At 58.2% G+C, this 12,394-nt stretch overlaps 1 protein-coding gene across 2 annotated transcripts in view; it reads left to right on the top strand.

Moving 5' to 3' along the window:
* Nucleotides 1-1,442: 1,442 nt before the first annotated feature.
* The window catches only part of COL13A1 (collagen type XIII alpha 1 chain), a 142,145-nt gene continuing 131,193 nt past the window's right edge, over nt 1,443-12,394 (top strand). The window contains exon 1 of one of the 2 annotated variants that reach the window (XM_081105120.1): nt 1,443-2,042. In XM_081105120.1, the coding sequence (XP_080961246.1) occupies nt 2,038-2,042 (5 nt within the window). In that variant the 5' untranslated portion in view covers nt 1,443-2,037. The remainder of the gene's footprint in view (nt 2,043-12,394) is intronic. The other variant, XM_081105119.1, reaches the window with a different exon arrangement.

The raw sequence follows: 12,394 nt of genomic DNA, 5'->3' as shown, positions 1-12,394 counted from the left end.
TGATCAGGGCAATGCATAAAATGTGAAGGCGGCACACCCTGTTATTATAAAATGGAACCCACCATTCCTGTCCCCCCGCCCCCATTTCACATCGGAGGAGCCAGCCTTTTATCTCCTGCCCCTGGTCCTGGGAAGCAGGCTGTCTGCATACACTCATTCCCACCACCTCGTTTGCAGGAGTGACAAGAGACCCAGGGAGATAAAGTCTCTTGGGATACAAATGTTCCTTCAAGTGGGCGAGGTGACAAGAGCAGAGAGGAAGCCATGCCATACCCTTCAGGCAGCTTTTCCCTCCGGGTATAGGAAATGCGGAAGGAGGGGTGGGGATGGGAAGGCCCCCCAGGATGGAGAAGCGGGGGAGAATTGCTCACCTTTGATGGCTGGGCTAGTGGGGGGCTGCTGGCCTGACAGCAGAGGGATGGGATGGGTCTCAGATCCATGGCAGGAAATAAGGGAGGGATCAAGACTGGCAGGGAGCAGGACCTGCTTTTCGGACTCCCCGGGGTGAACCCTGCTGCTCAGATTTCATTTTCCTCTGCCCTGTTACTGTGGGTCCTAAAGAGAGAAGAGGGCACCATTTCTGCTGCCCCCTGGAGGGCTAACTTGTCACCCCAGGAAAGGTGCGGGTGGCGGAATGAGCCCCACCAAAGGCCCTGGGGAAGCTGCAGGCAGGACTCAGGAGGCACAGGGCCCAAGGTGGAGCCACCCCGGGGAGTCAGGGAAGGGATGAGACGCGGGGGGGGGGGGGGCGCGGGTAGGCTCAGCGGCAGCCGAAGGGATTCCGACCGTCCTGCTGGGACATGGAGATCCATCCAGATGCCTGACAATAGCTCGGCCGGGCTCCCTGGAGGACCCCAGAGGCGGCCTCTACCAACTCGTCAGAAAGCGAAGTAGAGTGATGCCTGCCCCCAGGATTTAGGCGGAGGGCGAGGAGGGCCCTCGGTGTGAATCCGGAGAAAGGGAGAGAAGTGGAGCCCTAACGCCACTCCGCACCCCCTTCCTGCTTATAAATAACCCCGTGTCACTTCAAAGAAGACCGAGCCGGGGGAGAGGCCGCTCGGGGGCCGGTGGCCAGGGGCAGCGGCCCCTCCGCACCACGCCCCCCACCCGGGCGAGTTTGAATAAATAAACAAATCCAAGCCCGCCGGCCCCGCAGGAGGTGGAGGAGGAGAGGAGAGGAGGAGGGAGGGGGCGGGAGAGATTAGTTTGGGAAGTAGCACGGATTGCTCATCCGATCTGTGCAGCCGCAGCCAGTGTGTCAAGTTACAGAGGCGCCGGAATCGGCCCCAGCGCTCCGCGCAGCGGCCGCGACCCACCTCTGCCCATGGGGCCCTCTGCGCGCGCCCCTTCGCTCCGGGACTGAAACTGGCTCGCCGCCGGGAGACGCGAGGCACCAAGAGCAGGGACCGTGCAGAAGCCACTCGAGGGCTCTGCGGATACTTGAAGGGAAAGGCGGGCGGAGAGGAGGAGTGCCGACCGGTTCCTCTCACTTTCCTGGACTTGGAACACTCTTCGAAGTAACTTTTTCTCACCTGGGCGTACCCCGATCGCCGCTGGTTGTGTTTTCTCGACTTTCCCCCGCCTGCTGCTAATTTTTCCATCCTCTTTGCCGGGAGCAAAGGAAAGGAGCCTTTTCCAGGACACAAGCCCTTCACCCCCGTCCCGCAGCTTGGATCGAGCCTTTGGGCAGCGGCTCTCGCCCTTATTTATTCTATTTATTTATTTATTGGTTCCCCAGACGCGAGGGGATGGTAGCGGAGCGCGCCCGCAAAGCGGCAGCGGCGGGTGCCCGCGGCCCCGGGGAGCGGGGCGCTCCGGGGACACTGGCGCTGGCCGTGGCGCCGGCGGAGCGCTGCGCGCGGCTGCCGAGCCCGGGCTCGTGCGGGCTGCTGGCGCTGGCGCTCTGCTCGCTGGGGCTGAGCCTGCTCGCCCACTTTCGGACGGTGGAGCTGCAGGCCCGGGTGCTGCGCCTGGAAGCCGAGTGCGGGGAGCAGCAAATGGAGACGGCTATTTTGGGACGAGTCAACCAACTGCTGGATGAGGTCTGTGCTCTTTGTTGCTGGCTTTTATCCCTCCCCGCGGCGCCCCCTCGCGCAGCTTCAAACTCTCCATCCGCCGGTGCCCGCGGGCACTTGCTATCCGCGCTGCGCAGTGCGCCCGGGAGCTCGGACAAGGTATCCGAGGGAGGGGTTGGGGGCGGGGACGGATGCTACCCTGCCAGGGACCCTGAGGACCCGAGGGGCTTACGCGGGCCCCCTCAATTCCGCCTCAGGCAGGCACCCTCCGCTCCCCCCCCCCCCCCACTCCCCTCATCCCGGGATGGGAGCGCCCTGGGAGCGCTGGGCAGGTGGAGGAAGGCAGGGCGCGCAGAGGCGCTCAGAGGCGGCCAAGCTCCACTTCTCCCACCAGGGTGGGGTGAGAGCCTCCCAGCGCCCACGCTTCGGGACTTGCGCCCCGTGGCCCCAGGCCGAGGCTTGCTGGCCCCATGGCCCTCCTCATCTATCCCTGGAGGATCAGTACTGCCTTTTCTTGCCAACGTTTCTTTTAAGATAGAGTGAGGGAGGGAGTCCTCCAAGGGGCTGAGGATGGCAGGAGGCAGTTCCTGCAGCAGGGGGTGTCCTGGTCCCTGCCCGCTGCCCAGACCACTGGGGCCCAGCTGTGGGTCTCCCCGGCTCTGAATACCCTCTGGTTCCTAAGCTGGGTTTCTCATTTCCTACCCTCTGGAATAGTCCCCCAACGTTTTGTGTCTGTGTGTTTCCCTGGGAAAGGGGTACTGAGCTTTCTCCCATTCCCAAAATGTTCATGAACACAAGTGAAAGCCTCTTAGCCAGGGCGATCTTGGGAGTACACAAAACCCACCCTCCCCGGGAAGGAGGGGCATGCAGTCTTATTGGTGCCATCGGAGAGAAGGCTGGGCAGTGAGGGCATGGGGCCTGGTGACTATGGGAATCTGGACAGCACAGGGGATCCAGGGCCCGGTGATGGGGAGGACCCACAGGGGAGGGTGCAGCCGTCTGGGAGGAGGTCCTGGAAGAGGCTGCTGTGGAAGGTTGATGGGGAAAGCTGGGAGGGCCTCTTAGTAAGCAGTGGTGTGGAATAGTGAGGAGCAGGGCCTCGGTCCAGAAGGCCCTGCTTTGAAGCTGTGCAGCCTGGGGCAAATAACCTAACCCCTCTGAGCGGGCAGAACTGTGGTGAGGATGGCAAACGTTAGCGCCCAGCTCTAACTATAGTGACATTGTATCCATTCTGGAATGAATGATGCACCAGTTTCCTTCAGCCAGGCCCCTCTCAGGTGCCCCTTCCAGGCAGAGGCTGGTACCTGCCACCCCTCTCCAGGGTGGTCAAGGAGAGGGAGGCTGCATGGCCAGAGCAGAGAGGGTGGCAAGTTTGCCATTGCTAGTTTACTGGCTCACCCACGACTGCTGCTATCAGCTCATTCCCCTGCTCTGCCAGGCGATAGGGAATCCCGAGGGCTCGGTCGGGCCCCACCGTCCCCTGGACCGGCTGGGGCAAGCAGGGAGCTCTAGGCTCAGCAATGCAAGCAGGCAGCCTTTGTGGGCTGGCTGAGTGCACATGGGACTGCCTGTGCAGGGGAGAGGGTCTGAGGGCAGGTAGGGCTCTCCAGGGTGTCTCTGGGTGCTGGGTGCTGAGGGACAAGCATCAGACCCTGAGAGTTTTGCTTAGTTCCTCTCACCACGCTTTCCCCTTCCTGGCCCCTCCTGTTGGCCAGGACATGCCCCAGCCCTTTCCCAGAGCCTTGCTTCCTCTGTTTAAGACTTAGCCAGGCCAAGTCTCATGCTTGTAAGGCCTTGGGGCTGACAGTGTTATCTTCCATGCTGATTCCTCCTCATGAAACTGCTGCTTCATCTTTACCCCACTGACTTCTAGGCCTCTCATCTGCAGAGCACCTCAACTGACCCCATTTCACAGATGGGGAAGCTAAGGCCCAGAGAGGGCCGGTAGGTCACTCAGAGTCACATGGTGAGATCCAGGACTAGACCCTAGGCCTCCTGACCCTGTTTCCAGTGCACGACGTCCTGCTGCTTTCTCTGTCCATTTTCACCCAATCATTCAGCAAATGTTTCCTGAGGACCAATTGTGGGTCAGGCTGTGTGGACACACGTCTGCCTTCCTAACCGCACAGGCAAACAGGACACAAAGGAGAAGATGGGTAGTGAGTCCGTGGTGTGAAAGTGCTGTGATAATGGGAGCAGAGGAGGCCTGGGGAATGTATTAACGTGCAGCATACCTGATGGCGGTGGCTTCCTGGCAAAGTGATTTTCAAGCAAAGTTTTAAAGGCTAAATAGGAGTTTTCCAGGCAAAGGCAATGTGTGTGGGGGCTGTGTTCTTAGGGGCAACAGGAGGCTGAAAGTCAGAGGAGGGTTTGCCTTGAGGAACTGAAGAAAGCGCAAGACTCTGGAGAGCTGGGAGGGTGGCATGATTCAGGATCTGGCTGGAGAGAGACAGGTGGCCTTAGAGACAGATCTATGTAAGAGCAGTGGGGAGCCATGGAAGGGTCTAGAGCAGCGGTTCTCAACCTGTGGGTCACGACCCTTTGGGGGTCGAACGACCCTTTCACAGGGGTTGCCTAAGACCATCGGAAAACACATATATAATTAATTACATATTGTTTTGTGATTAATCACTATGCTTTAATTATGTTCAATTTGTAACAATGAAAATACATCCTGCATATCAGATATTTACATTATGATTCATCACAATAGCAAAATTACAGTTATGAAGTAGCAACGAAAATAATTTTATGGTTGGGGGTCACCACAACATGAGGAACTGTATTAAAGGGTCCGGTATTAGGAAGGTTGAGAACCGCTGGAGAGGGAGGCAGTATGGGAACTTAAGGCAGAGCAGAGAGGTCAGACAAGAGGCTAGTGCAGGCCCGAGGGGACTGTGACCCAGATTAGGGGTGCCAATGGGGTCAGAGAGGGGTGAATGGAAAGGGTGGCTGCAGTGGTGGGACCTGAGGTCAGTAGCAAAGGGTGTTGGAACTAGAGGGAGAGCTGTCCTAAGGGTGGGGATGGGGGGTGGCCTAGTCTGTGTGGAGATGGTCCTGGGTGGAGCCTCAGTCCAGAGGCTCCTGAAGGGGCTCTAAGGGTCACTGTCTAATATGGTAACCACTGGTCACATGTGACTCAATATATTTACATTAATTAAAATTAAATAACATTGAAATTCAGTTCCTCAGTCACACTAGCCACATTTCCAATGAGTGCTCAGTAGACACCTGTGGCTAGTGGCCGCCAGGCTGGATAGCACAGACATGCAACATGGACGTCACGCGGGAAGTTCTGTGTGACCACCCTGTGCCAGGAGCAAGACACTCTGGGCCAGCAGCGGTGTCCCCAGAGCACCTTGAGGCCCTTCCTGCACCCCAGACCTTTCCTTTCTGGGGTACATGCCCCCACGTGGGAGCAAAGGGCAAAGGTGAAGAAAGGGTGAGCGGAGAAGGGGAACTGAACCAGCCGAAACCCCTGGGAGAAGCGAAAATGCAGGGAAGGGAGGAGGCCATGGCTCTGGTAAAGCGTGATCTTGTGGAATGTGTGATATTGGGGCCTAGGCCAGGATTCCAGCTGGGCTTTGCCACCCCCTGAACTTGGGTCCCTACTCTAGAAACCCCAGGCCCTGCCTCCCTCTGGGGACGCTGTGAGACTCTCGGGAGATGGCAGATGGAAGAACGCACTTGAAGGTGCCGCCCCCAGAGGCCATGCTCAGGACCACGGGAGTGCTCGCTGGGGGCTCCCAGGGACCTAGGCAGGCGACCTGTCCTGGAGCAGGTGGGCCTGGGCCACGCCCTCAAGGACAGAGAAGGGCCTTGGGCAGCCTATACAGCCTGCGCCATGGCCTGGAGGCAGGAATCTTGGGGCACATTCACACCACACACCCCAGTGGGGAAGCAGTATGCAGGGCACAGACCGCTGCGAGGCAGGAGGAGGAGGGAGCTGCCAGCCATGCTGAGGGGACCCAGTAGGAGAGGAGCCTGGAGCAAGTGGAGCCAGAGGCAGATGTGAGCAGAAGGGCCAGCCTCCGGGAGAGGAGGACGGGGCGGGGGGCCAGCTCCTGGGGAGCTGGGAGTGCGGCTTCCAGGCCTCAGGCCCCAACTCTTCCCCCATCGGCTCCGCTCTCCTGGTCTGGGACCCTTAATGAGCACTCCAGCTGCCGTTACTTGACGTGCTTGCTGTGCAGCGAGAAGCTGGAATGTCCCAAATGGAGGAAATCAGATGTCACCTATGGCTGGACAGAGGGTGTGCAGTGAAAGAGGAGGGAGTGGAATTTAAAATCCAATCGCCAAACCCATTTGTAGGCCAAGGGGGAGCAGAGGGGTGTCAGCAGCCATCTTCAAGGTGGATGTTAAGGGGCCCCAGGCAGACTCTCTCATCCCTAAATACAATAAGAGCAACCATTGTAATAGGAATGTCTCACATTTATAGGGTCTGTACAGGGGCCCTTTATTGGGTCCTTTCCAGAGGAGGGTTTAGGGAGAGATCAAAGCAGTGGCTGAGATGCTGGGATGAGGGTGGGAGCAGGCTCTTAAAGGGACAGTGTGTGTGTGACACAGTGAGGGGCGTGGTCTGTGAAGATCTGTGGCGATCACAGCTGCCTCCAGCTCAGTGATGATCAGACCTTAAACCCAGGTGCCCTCACATGCAGTGAGGACTCCACTGTGTCAGTCCTGAAACTCCTCCTCCTCCCCTGGGGTGAGCAAATGCCTAGTCTTGTGGGTGTAAATAGAGGGAAGAGAGCCCCTCCAGCCCGCCACTCTTGCCCTACAGGTGAGGACAAAGGTTTGAAGGCTGCAAAGCCAGGTTTCAGAGACACCCCCTGTCCTGCATACGTCTCTTCTCCCTTTCAGACCACAGTTCACTGTCTGGCCAAGTGACGCCAAGGACATGGCCCATGTGCGCTCCACTCCGCACTCCCTGGCCCTCGGCAGGCCTTGCTAATCCATGGTAGCGCTTTCCCGCCACAATTCCATACTGCCCCAGACTCCTCCCCGCACCGTTCCAGGAAGCTACCACCAACCAGTGAGCTGCGTTCAAGATAAAGAGCTTTTCCATGGCTCTAATTGAGTTTTTTTTAAACGCAGAGCAATATTTACTATCGATAAAGCCAGGGAGAGTTCCTAAAGTGATGCAGCTTCTGCAGAGGCCTTGAAGCTAGCCGGTCGCTCCGAGCCAGACGGAGGAGCTCATCACGCCGCCAGCCCTCACGGGAAGGTGGTGGGAACAGCCACAGCTCCTGAGAGGAAGCGCCATGGGTCTTCAGCAGTTTCCCAGTTTGGCGCTCTCCGAAAGACGCCTCTCCCGTGTTCTAGACTGGCCCAGGGCCACTTGGAAAACCTTCCCCAACCATCCAACCCAAATGGGCTCTCTCCCTGCAGGACCTCCTGGCCACGCCACACATCTAGCTCGGAGAAGAAAGTAGATAAGACGTGGCGCGTGCTGCCTCTCGTCCCGGAACCACAGCAGCCATGACTCCCAGGGAACCGAGATGGGCCTCCGAATCCCTCTCACCACCGTGCACCAGGCTGCCACCCCCGCTCTGTTAGGGCCAAGGGCAAGATAACACCCGTCTGCCACCCGTGCTCAGCCTCACACACAGTGTGCCCTCCTCTCTATTGCCTTTACATGTCTTGCTTCTCCATCTGCTCACACAGCACCCAGGGGCACGGGCAGGGCTCAGTAGTCTCAGGGTCCCTGAGTCTAGGCAGGGACTTGGCACATAAGAGGCAGCCCTCACCAACTAGTTGATGGTTTCAGGTTGCCCTGCCGGAGGCGAGTGAAGCCACCTCACTCAGCTGCTCCCCACACCCACACCCCCAGACCCAGCCGTATGCTCAGCGTTTGCTGGGGGGATGGTGCCCTGGAGGTGGGTGTTTCGCAGCCGCAGGCAGAGGGTGAAATGATTACCTCCCCCTGGTCCTGGCTGGGAGAGTGGGGATGGCTCGGTATGATGTGTTCCCGCCGGACAGAGCAGCTGGGAGCACCCCCTCTCCCATCTCCTACTTTTGAGGGTCAGTAGCTTCGTCTCACCTGCCCAGGCTGCCTGGCATGTTTGGTCAGAGCAGAACACTGAAGTGAGCAAAACCATGGCATTTGATGTCACGTGGACCGCTGCCACGAACTAGTTGTGTGGCCTGAGCCTCCGTGTCTTGATCCGTAAAAACGGATGACGACATTCTCCTCCCAGGGTTGCTGTAGGGTTAAATGGAATCATTCAATTAATAGCAACATTACCACCTCCCCCATCATCAGAGGAGATACAAGGGGGCTGTGCCGTGTCCACAACTTTCATTAACAGCTAATATTTACTGAGCACTGTTTAAGGAGCTTTACATCTATTAATCCATTTCATTCTCACGACAAGCCTATGAAGTGGTTCTATTTTTCCCTTCTTGCAGAAGAGAAAGTGGAGGCCCAGAGAAGTTAAGTAACTTCCTCAAGGTCACACAGCTAGTAAATAGCAGAGCCACGCCTTGAACCCAGACAGTCTGACCCCAGAGCTGGCATTCTGAGCCACTAGTATAAGGTACCATACAGCTAAGGCCCGTCACGGAGGCCAGGGGCTGGGGACTGGTTCAGCTCACTTTGGTTCCCACCGCGGAGGCATTTACTGCACTGACTTGGCATCGGGCCCACAATGCCATCTTTGTGTAGGAACGACCCTGGGGGTGCCATTTGTGGTATCAGCCTGGTTTCCAGGATGCTCAGCTTCCCAGGAAGGGCGCGTTGCTTGTCTCTCGGACACTGGGCTGTCCTCTGGGAAGCTCAGCACCAGACCTGGATCCACCACACGGCAGCAGTGTTTGTAAAGCCCCGCTCCTGGTTCTGTTCTCTCCCCCTGCCCTGGCCTTTCTTTTCCCTCTTCCTCCCTGTAGCCTTACTGTACTAGTATAAACATGTCTGTCTGTCTGTCTGTCTACGCAGCTGACTGGATGCCCCTTTTGAAACAAGATAAGGCTAACACTTCCATAGTAACTACACTTTTTAAAGTTATTCTTTCCTGCTTCTCGTCATGTTTGCACACCCTCAAAGGCCTGCTCGGAGCCAGTGACAGGCTGGCTGGCCCATTTTCCAAAACCTTGATATGAATCCCTGTGGGGAGGGTGTGGGCTTAGGATGTCTAACAAGCTCCATGTCTGGCAGCCCCTTATGGAGAGAGAGAGAGAGAGAGAGAGAGAGAGAGAGAGAGAGAGCACTTCTGTGAGCCCCAGGCCAGAACATCCTGTGCCATTTAAGCAGAGCCCTCGCCTGGTGCCAAGCGTGCTTGCGGGGCTGATGGTGACAGGGATGAGGATCACAGTGAGATGTCGGTCCCACCGTGCACTGTGCAGTCTCAGTCTGGGAGGTTTAAAGAAGGGTAAGCAGTAGGTTTTGGGGGGGTTTTGGGGGGGGGATGTTGGTTCTGATTTTTCAGTTTGTTGTTTTGGTTTAAAAATAAAACAAAATGCACTGAGAGTTTGCCATCCAGAAGACAGGAAGTTTTAGGAGGAGCCTCAGGAATTCTCCCACACCTTCTGGTTGGACTCTGCCCTCCCAGAGCCGCTTGCTGAGTCCTCCGTGAGTAAAGGAAGCCAGCAGGCTCCTCCAAGGGAAGCTGAGGCGGGACTGCGAGTGGCTGGGAGGCTGGTTCCTGGCTCTCCTGGGTGTCATCTGGGCGGCCGGCGAGACCCCAGCTGCATGCCACATGCCCGGGTGGGGGCCTCCCTGAAGAAAACTCTCGGTGACCAAAGGGCGGACGGGGCCGCCAGCAGCAGGGGTTCCTCCCACCTTCAAAGGGCAAGGGCAAGGGCAAGCCCAGCACCAAGGGGCGGAACTGCCTGCCTGGGAGGTTGGACACGGCCTTCAGGGGGACACTGGGGCCCTGTCTCCCTCCCGGGAGGCTACTGTGGGTTTCCCAGAAAGCCTGCCCTGGCTCTAGTCCACATGGGCCGGGCTCTGCCACCTCTTCTGCGCGCTTTCCTCTCCTCGCCTCCCCCCTCCGCGCACCCCCCTGCCCCAGCCTCACTGGTCTCCTCGATGCCCATGGTCCTGTCTTGGCCTTTCCTTCGCTCGGCCGGGCGTTTCCCACTGCGGCCCGCTCTCCCGGTCCACTCCTCCCTCCCGCCAGGAAGCTCACTCCTACCTGTTCTGTAAGATGCCATAGGGCGGCCTCGCTGCCCCAGGCTGGGATCCTGCCGCCCAGGGGGCTTTGCACCTGCAGTCGCCTGTTACTCTGTAGAGGCCATCCCTGGATGTTTTCTGCATCTGACATGCTCTGACAAGGTGGCCAGTGGGGCAGGACAGAAGGGGGACAAGGATGCAGAAAGGGGGCTGGTTAGAGGGGCATTCTTTGGGGCTTTGCCAGGAGCAGCCTTAGTCCACTTCCCTGTGTGGCACTTGAGGTTTCCTGGGTGAAGGGGGAGACTGGGGACATGGGAGGTTGGAGGGTGATCCCGCCACCTGCAGCCTCTCCCCACTCCATAGAGCAGGGTGCTGGAAGGAAGGGAGCTGTGCCCTGTAGTAGGAATCCCCCACAACGTGTCTGGTTCTCAGGCTTACATCCTGACAGTGATGGGGAGCTCACTCCCTCGTGCAGGTGACTGTCTCGTAGTTGGACAGCTCTGGCTGTAGTGTCATGTGCATTCTTCATCTCATCAACGCGCCAGACCTATCTTTGCACCCCCACCCAGCCCTCCAGGATGTCTCGAAAGCACCTCAAACTCACCTTGTCTAAGCCGAACAAGACGCCCAGACCTCCCCAGCACCCCTTCATCTGTGAATGCACTGGCCTCCAGCTGCACCCCCTCCAGGCCCCCTGACCTCACCTTCTCAGCACCCCCTGATCTGTCCCCTTCTCTTCATCCCTCCTGCCCGCCCCACCTGAACTGCCCTGGGCACTCCTGGGCCATGGCAGGAGCCTCCTAACTCGTCTGCACCCATTCACTCTGCCCAGCCCCTTTCACCACCCACATGGCAGCCAGGGCGATCTTTTAAAAACTCATCACCACACTTCTCTGCTTACAACTCTTCAGTGACTTCCTGCTGCTCTCAGTGGCCATGAGTCCTGGCCCTTGCCACCCTCTCCAGCCTCGTGATGCCCCTCCCCTCACTTTCTGAGTCTCGGAGCACAGACTCCGGAGCCCGATTGCGGGTTCAACTCCCACTCTGCTAATCACTGGCTGGGCGACACTGGGCAAGTTGGTTAACCTCTCGGAACTTTGGGTGGTACCTCTGTAAAATGGGGGCGATGCTGAGAGGACCTCCTTCTTATGGGTGTTGTTTTTAGGATAAAACAAGTAAAAACAAGTGCTTTGAGCAGTGCCTGGCATTCCAGGAACAGGATTGTGATTATTGTAATATTTCAATCCCCTGAAAAGAGCCAAGCCTCCCCGCTCCAGCCACCCTGGGTCACAGGCATCCACAGTGGAGGGACTTGGGCTCTGACCTCGGCTTCCTGGTTCCAGTCCTGCCTCTGCCCTTCTTGGCTGTGTGCGTCACGCACGGTCATTCACCTCTGCCTGTCTCCATTTCCTCCTTCATGCCTGGGTGGTTGAGTGCTGGATGAATGAACATATGCCAGACCCCTGCCTGGGTCATAGAAGCACATTGCCGTGTCTGGTCTTAGCCATTCCCCTGTACCTGGGCCCCTCGCCTGGTTCGTTGATGCTCGCCCTTTACCTCAGCCCAGCTGTCGGGTCCCCAGATGGGCCAGCCTAGTCCATGCCACCGGACAGGCTCTCGGCACCTCATCCAGCCGTAACTCTGACAACAGCAGTGGCCTCCTGTCGAAGTGCTTGGTTTGTAGACGTATGCGCCCTCCCTGGAGAGTAAGCACCTTGCGGGCAGCCTGAATGTCTGCTCTGCTCAGGCTGCCTGAACCAGCCCAGTCTGTGTGCTGCCAGCACTTGGCATGGCTCTGGCACAGACAGATGCTCAGTGCCCATCTGCGGGAGGGAGGGAAGGAAAGAAGAGGCACTTGCCTTTCATCCAGCACTCTCACCCCGAGTCCCACCCCACACTGTTGTAGGGGACCCCCGCTTCATCCTGCACGTGGCCCTGCGATGACCCCAGACTCCCTGAAACTCTTGAAGTCCTAGGCCCCAGGCTCACCCGGCTCCCAGCCACATCCACAGAGGCCTAAGTCCAGGTCCTGACTCCCCCGAGGCAGCAGTGGGGCTATAGGTTAGCTGGAAGGAAGGACTCCCTCCTGTGAAGGCTAGAAACCTCAGGCAGGGGCAGCACCTCCCTTCCCCGACTTTCTGATCTGCAGAGCCCGGGGCCACATCTGTCTGTGGTTCTGGTGAAGCAGGAGGCAGAGGCAATGGCATCCGGAGGACCCTCGGGCCCCTGTTTTTTGGCCCTGGGAGCCTGTGATCAGGCGCCAAGTCCATTG

This window comes from Myotis nattereri, assembly GCF_964212035.1.
Source record: "Myotis nattereri genome assembly, chromosome: 13".
Classification (NCBI taxonomy): domain Eukaryota; kingdom Metazoa; phylum Chordata; class Mammalia; order Chiroptera; family Vespertilionidae; genus Myotis; species Myotis nattereri.
This window is presented reverse-complemented; position numbering and strand designations above follow the sequence as displayed.